Source organism: Pseudonaja textilis, chromosome Z, assembly GCF_049901715.1.
Source record: "Pseudonaja textilis isolate UNSWEBS1 chromosome Z, rPseTex1.2, whole genome shotgun sequence".
In the NCBI taxonomy this organism is placed as follows: Eukaryota; Metazoa; Chordata; class Lepidosauria; order Squamata; family Elapidae; genus Pseudonaja; species Pseudonaja textilis.
The window spans coordinates 76190788-76197845 of record NC_142008.1 but is presented as its reverse complement, the minus strand read 5'-3'; the positions used below and the strand labels follow the sequence as shown (position 1 = coordinate 76197845).

General features: G+C 42.7%; 1 protein-coding gene across 1 annotated transcript; it reads left to right on the top strand.

The window, feature by feature from the left end:
- The first annotated feature begins 5811 nt into the window (after window positions 1–5811).
- Window positions 5812–6776, top strand: LOC148124098 (endogenous retrovirus group K member 8 Gag polyprotein-like). Its single transcript, XM_087917176.1, is given in 2 exon segments — window positions 5812–6076; window positions 6079–6776. Coding segments are annotated over 2 exon segments (963 nt in total).
- The last annotated feature ends 282 nt before the right edge of the window (window positions 6777–7058 follow it).

The window sequence follows — 7058 nt, the reverse complement described above, 5'->3', positions numbered from 1 at the left end:
GCTACGTGACTTTCTTTCCCATGGGAACAGAGGCTGTCCCTGCTGAAACTTGGAGGTGGAGTTTGAAGACGCCGGGAAATGTTGATTTCTTTTTATTGGGGAATGTGACTTTTATGTGGTGTTTCTGATTTACAATATTATGTGGTGTAATTCCGGTTTGTGTCAGATCCAGAATTACAAAAAGACTTTGCCAATTTGATGCTTACCTGAATAAAATAAATTTGTTTTGGAAGATGGACTCTGTTTATTTCTTTTTGAATGGGTTTCATCACTTGGAAACCTGACAGTAAGTTTTGTGGGATGTTTACTTTCTCTCTATTCACCCCATAAAATCAGTAACTAATGACAGAAGAAATAAAAGTAGATAGAAATTTAACATTGAAGAAAAATTGGGGAAAAAACTAAAAAAATTATACAAAATTTTTATACATTTTTTATATTGTTATATCCTTTCCTGCTGAGTTCACAACTACAGTCTATATTGTTTTGGAGGGATATTTTACCACTTACTTCACCACTATCTTCTTCTTTTTCTTCAGCGTTTGTCTCGCGCTCGGGCGAGGTCCGCTAATGTCCTTAAGTACTGCTTCCACACCTCTCTGTCTACCACGTATGTCGGGTCTGCCTTCGCGATCTCTAGATCGGCCTTGATCGTGTCCATCCAGCGTTGCTTAGGTCTACCACGCGGTCTCGCTCCTCCGACAGTCACCTTCATTGCAGATTTGATTATAGATTCTTCCTTGGCGCGGCTCACGTGGCCGAACCATCGTAGCCGGGACTGCCTCATGACCGTGGGGATGGGCACGACATTGAACCGTCTACGCACTTCTTCGTTCCTGACGCGATCGAGTAGGGTGAGGCCTACCGACCATCGGAGCATTTGCATCTCCATTATCTGGAGTCTGCTTTCGACTTCTTTGGTCGCCGGCCAGCACTCTGCGCCGTATATGGCCACGGGGCGCACCACAGAGTTATAGATTTTCGCCTTCAGGTGCATCGGCATCTTCTTGTCACAGAGGACGCCCGTGACGGACTTCCATTTGCCCCACGCTGCGTTGATCCTGGCTGCCACCTCAGTTTGTAGTAGGCCTTCTTCCCCAAGAATAGTTCCCAGGTACTTGAAGGTGGAGGCGCGCGGTAGCTCCTGCCCGTTCACGTGGATGGAGCCTGTCATTTCATTGTCAGTGGTCAGGTATTCGGACTTCTTTAGGTTCAGCCGGAGCCCGAACTGCTCGAGGCGGTCGTGCCACTGTTGGACTAGGTGCTTGAGTTCAGCCTTGCACAGGTTAGCCAGGAACACATCATCGGCGTAGAGCAGCGTCCATGGGGCGGGCGTGTACAGGTCGTGTGTAATTGTGTCCATCACCAGAATGAACAGCAGTGGTGAGAGAGCAGAGCCCTGGTGTACGCCGACGGTGATATTAAACTCCTCTGATATCCCAGCTGCCGCTTTTACACGGCTTTTGTGACATCTGTATAGGAGTTGGACCCATTGTACGAGCAGCTCAGGCACGCCATGATCTCGCAGTGTGTACCAGATGAGATCGTGCGGGACTCGGTCGAAGGCCTTTTCCAAGTCCAGGAAGGCGGTGTGGAGCGGGATCTTCTTCTCTCTGTGAGCCTCCATCAGCATCCGCACACCGAAGATGGCGTCGGTGGTGCCGCAGTTCTTGATAAATCCGGCCTGGTTGACGCTGATGTCGACGATGTCCCGAATGCGCTTATCAAGGACACGTTCGAAGATCTTCATAGTGTGTGACAGTAACCTGACCGGTCTGTAGTTGGAGCAGTCCGCTGGGCTGCCCTTTCCCTTCCAGATCGGAACAGTGATGCTGCGGTACCAGTCGTGTGGCACTTTTCCCGTGGAGACGATGTTGTTGAACAGCTCGCAAAGCCACAATGCCGAGCCCGGTAGTGCCTTTTTCCAGAAGTCAGCAGGGATGTCGTCTGGTCCTGTTGCCTTGCCGTTTTTCATGGCCTTGATGGCGTTGGTGACCTTACTTACTTCACCACTATGTTTTACAAATGCTATAGTTTCTCAAGATTTTCAATAGATTAAAAGAACTGGACTTCTCAGTTTCCATCCCATCTCATATAAATAATTTAATGGATAGAAAAAGACTTCGCTGTTGCTCATTCTAGCTAGTAGCCTTAGTCAACTGGTGATAGCAATAACAGAAGTAGAAAACTCATGAAAATGTTATTTTGAGAAATGTCCAAATCCATTCTGTGATCTTCAGAATTTTGTGAGACTAGCACACTAGAGAATATTTGAAAATTTCATTATCATAATATTAAAGGAGGATATTGAATTGCTATCCAATTCAAGATTACTACAGCTTTTGTTTCCAATACCATTTATTATTTATAATTCCTCATTTTGTTCTCCATTAAATTTAGATATGCTTCAAAGCCTCTCAGACAGCAATAAAACAGCTGTGTTCCACTATAGAATTGTTAATGTTGAAAGAGGTTAGGAATCCTTTTGTCATGGCCTTTGAAAGAAAGAGCATGGGACACATGCTCTAACAAAATCAAGTTCACTGTCTAGTAATTAATGCCACTATTTCAGATTTCTCTGACACAAAAGAAACACACAGACAAATACACAACTCATATTTTAAATCCTCGCTATGTCTAGAATATAGTCACAACCAACTCTCAGTTCTAGCCTAGCCTCATTAAATACATTAATTTTGCTCCCAATCAGTTCAATTTCTTGCTCTTCTCTGTCTAATAAGAATAGGAATTATCTCCTACAATTCCAGTGAGCAAATGAAAATATTAAAATGCAAGAGCAAATAAGTAAAAGGAAATGTGTAGAGACTGCTGGGTAACAAAATACGACTACTACTGAATTATTCTATTAATATATTTATTGAATATAGATAATTTATCAGATTTACATTATAACCAGAAATGCATATCGCCACTAAATTGTATGTATCTGCATTGTGTGTATGCTGTGGGAATGTGAGCAACAATACTTTTATTTGAAGGTAGTTTCTACTTTAGATCCTAATTTGCTTAAAATAATGTGAATATGCAAGGTCAGCAGTTCAGTGGTTCGAATCCCTAGCACTGCATAATGGAATGAGCTTCTATTACTTGTACCAGCTTTTGCCAACGTCACAGTTCGAAAGCATGTAAAAATGCAATTAGAAAAATAGGGACTTTGAAGGGAAGGTAATAGCGTTCCGTGTGCCTTTGACATTTAGTCATGCGGGCCACATGACCATGGAGACATCTTCGGACAGCGCTAGCTCTTCGACTTTGTAACGGAGATGAGCACTGCCCCCTAGAGCACTGCCCCCTATGTTAATTGCACCAAACTTGATTTCAGGAAATACAACTTCATCAACAGAGTGGTTAATGTCTGGAATACTCTACTTGACTCGGTGGTTTCTTCCCCAAACTTTAAAAACTTTAACCTTAGACTTTCTGCTATTGACCTCACCCCTTTCCTAAGAGGTCTGTAGGGGCATGCATAAGCAAACCAATGTCCCTACCATCCCTGTCCTATTATTTCTTTTATTTTTCTTATATGTATCCATGTATTCATAACTATGTTTTTACCTATACCTATTATCTTGTAAGCAATTGACAAACCAAATAAAATAAAATAAAAATAAATAAGGAAATTGAGATTCTGCCTACACTTTCTCTGCTATCCCTGTCTTCCAATAAAAGTTCCTTTTGAAATGCCTTTTATTTCAAGAGTTCTGCTTTCTTGAGAAGACTGGAGAGGTGGGACTTTATGCTACATAGAATAAAAAAGGAGGTTGGTTTTTTTTAAAAAAAGGATAAATGATTAATGATAAAAATGATAATTGGAGAAGAACAGTAATATGTAGACAGAATATTCAAGAGATGGTTGATGCTGAAAGGGGTAGGCAAAATACAAAGTAATTTGGAGATATAAGATTATATAGATAACTTTAAAATACTAAACAAAGAGTCCTCAAGGAAGTGATTTGGATTAGTTAAAATGATAAACTATGATAAAAGGATTTGAAGTAAGTTTTTAAAATGGATTTGTGAAATGAATATTTGAGAAATTATATAGAAATGTTGCATTTATATAGGATTTCAGTCCACAGTGATCTCATGCTGGATTATTGTAATGTGTTCTACATATGTTCTACCTTTGAAGAATATTCAAAAACTACAGCTGGTACAGAGTGTAGCAGTGTAGGTAGCTTTGGGGGTTTCAAGAATTGCCCCTACAGCCCTACTGCTCCACTAGTTGCATTGGTTACCTGTCTGCTTCCAGGTGTAATTGAAGTTTTTGGTGATCATGGCATGGGTCCAGGTTACTTGAGGGATTGTGTCAGCCCACTCGGATTGGCCCATACAGCTTGTGCTGACAGTGGAGGTATGCTGTGAGTATCATCAGCTTGGTTTATTCTGGTTGGCGGTGTCCCGTGGGCCAGATGGGTCATGCATAGGCCATGCCCACCCCAGCTTCGCGAAGATAAAAAGTGATTTATACTTGGTACATGAGAAGGAAGAACACCTTACAATGTTAGACTTCAGCAATGTAAGGGAAACAAAAAAAACCCTCTCAATTTTAATAAAAATGGTTATTAAAAAGAAATGGAAAATCCCATACTTACTTGTATTTATAAGTATCAGGAGGAAATTGCCTAGATTTAGATTTGATTTCTGAAAGTGTAGAACAACTACATTAGCACATTTCTGAATCTATTGAAGACAAGTTCTGTGAATATTATTTTTTATGCTTGAAAGTGAGATCTTTAGATACTGCTATTTTAATAGCTAAATTAAAATAATATCTAAAATCTATTCAGCATCTTTTCTGAACTTGCCTCTCATATTATCGATATTATAAAGTGTGGGAACTATGATTCTTTGTTCTTTGTATACGTGCTAGGACAACGGAGCCTTCTGGTAGTTGGCTGGAACACGAAGCAAGGAGCAAAGACAAATTGTTGCCATTTCCTAACCAGAACTGTAGCAAACTTAAACTCTGCAGCCTTGTATGCTTTATGTGAATGATCAGTGCATGATGTGTGATGTAATGCATTTGTGATAGGACATTAACAAAATTGCTACGTTAACAAAGATTGCTTCTAATAAAAGAGGGTTTCGGAGTTCTCTCTGCGCTCATCCCAAGACAACTTTGCAGAAGTGTCTTCTTTCATGAGAGACCACCACAACTGGTGACCCCGACGTGATCCACTCAAAAGAGATATCGTCTTTGGCACACCCATTCTCATCGCCTGGAATAGACTTGGTGCACCTCATCCGCTTGAATCGCTGGCGACAACGGATCCTCGTGAGTATGGGTGGTAGATTCTCTAAGGAGCAGGCAGCTCACATTCAGGAAATAAGAGAATTGACCAAACGAAATTTTTTTACCTTTAAAAAGGGAGGCTCCTTCATGCCCCCTCCCAAAAACCTCTATTGAGGAACTCCTAGAATACATTTGGTAACACTGCCCTTTTATCCGGCTAAAGGCAGTATCAAAACTACAGTATGGAAGGAGATTGGAAAATACCTTCATGCAAGTCCTAGGGCCCCTTCTTCTATATTAATTGCTTGGAGGGTGGTTTTGAGGCTCTCTCCTCTCTAGAGCAACCCCTACTTGGCCCCCTTTCTGACCCCCTCCCTATGTGAACTGCTGTACAACTCTTGCCCCTGCTGTGGTGCCTGTGTCTCTTAAACCGACTGCCCCCGGAGGCAAATGAGGTTGGTAAACCTCCCCCCTTCTCCTGACCCCCCCTCACCCAATCCCTCTTCTTCTCTTGCTTTCCCTTCTGTGCCTTCCTCTCCTGCCTTACCCCTCCTATGGGCGCAGTTCATGCCGCTATCGCTGCAGGAGTTAGAACTGGTGAGTTAGATCACTCTGACTGCCCATCGGCATTCCCATCAGTTTATGCGCAGAATGCGCAGGGACAAAATGTCCCGCACTGGGAACCCATCCCTGCTAAATCAATCAAGGATATCAAACAAGCTGTACAAATGTATGGTATTCAGGCTCCATTTACGATGGGATTATTTAGAATGATGGCTAACGCCCATATAATGATCCCAGCTGATTGGCATAGCCTTTTCATATGACTCTAACAGGGACTCAATTTGTTGTATGGCAATCGGAGTTTCTCCATCATTGTCGCCTATTGGCAGCTCAAAATCTGAATCTTACTGCAAATGAACTGGCAGGAGAGGGTGCCTTTGCTGCTCCCGCAGCTCAATATAATAGCCCTATTAATGCTCTTAACCTTTCTGCACAAGCCGCTCTGCTTGCTCTCTCTCGCTTGGATGACCCTCATACCTCCGCACAATCTTTTGCAAAAATTCTACAAAATTCCAATGAACCCTATGCCAATTTTATTGAACGCCTCCAAACGGCCCTACAAAGGCAAATTGCAAATGAGGCGGCTCGGCAGGAAATTCTTCTTAAATTGGCATATGAGAACACTAATGCAGACTGTAAAACCTTGCTTACTCCCTTGATTAATTCTCCAGATGCCACTCTAGCCCAATTCCTACAAGCCTGCAGGGTGGTGGGAACACACCAATACACTTCCGAAATGATGGCTGCAGCTATCACCAGAGGTAATAAGCCATCTGATAATTGTTACAATTGTGGGAAGCCTGGCCATTTTAAATCACAATGCCGAGCCCCGCGGGGGGCAAAGCCCTCCGCCAGTAGAGATGTTCGACCAAAAACAGTCTGCCCGAAATGTAAGAAAGGCTATCATTGGGCTAATCAATGTCAATCAAAAACTGAACCCTCGGGAAACGAGTAGAGGGCCGGCAGCTAGCCCTCTCCCAAGGCTGCCCATATACCATCCACTGTGTATGAATTATCAGTGGCAGAAGATGTGCTCATATCCTTTCCCCATCTACCACTCTCTGTCGGCGCACAGCTTCCTCCTTCTGCCTCCTTCTCCTCCGATAAAACTGCTCTTATACAATCTCACCCTCATGCCCTCCTCAAAGGAATCTCTGTGGTTCCCGATCTGCTTTATCCTTCCTCAAAACTCTCAGCCATTAACCTTTCTGTGCTATCCACTCTTCCAACGAAGTTA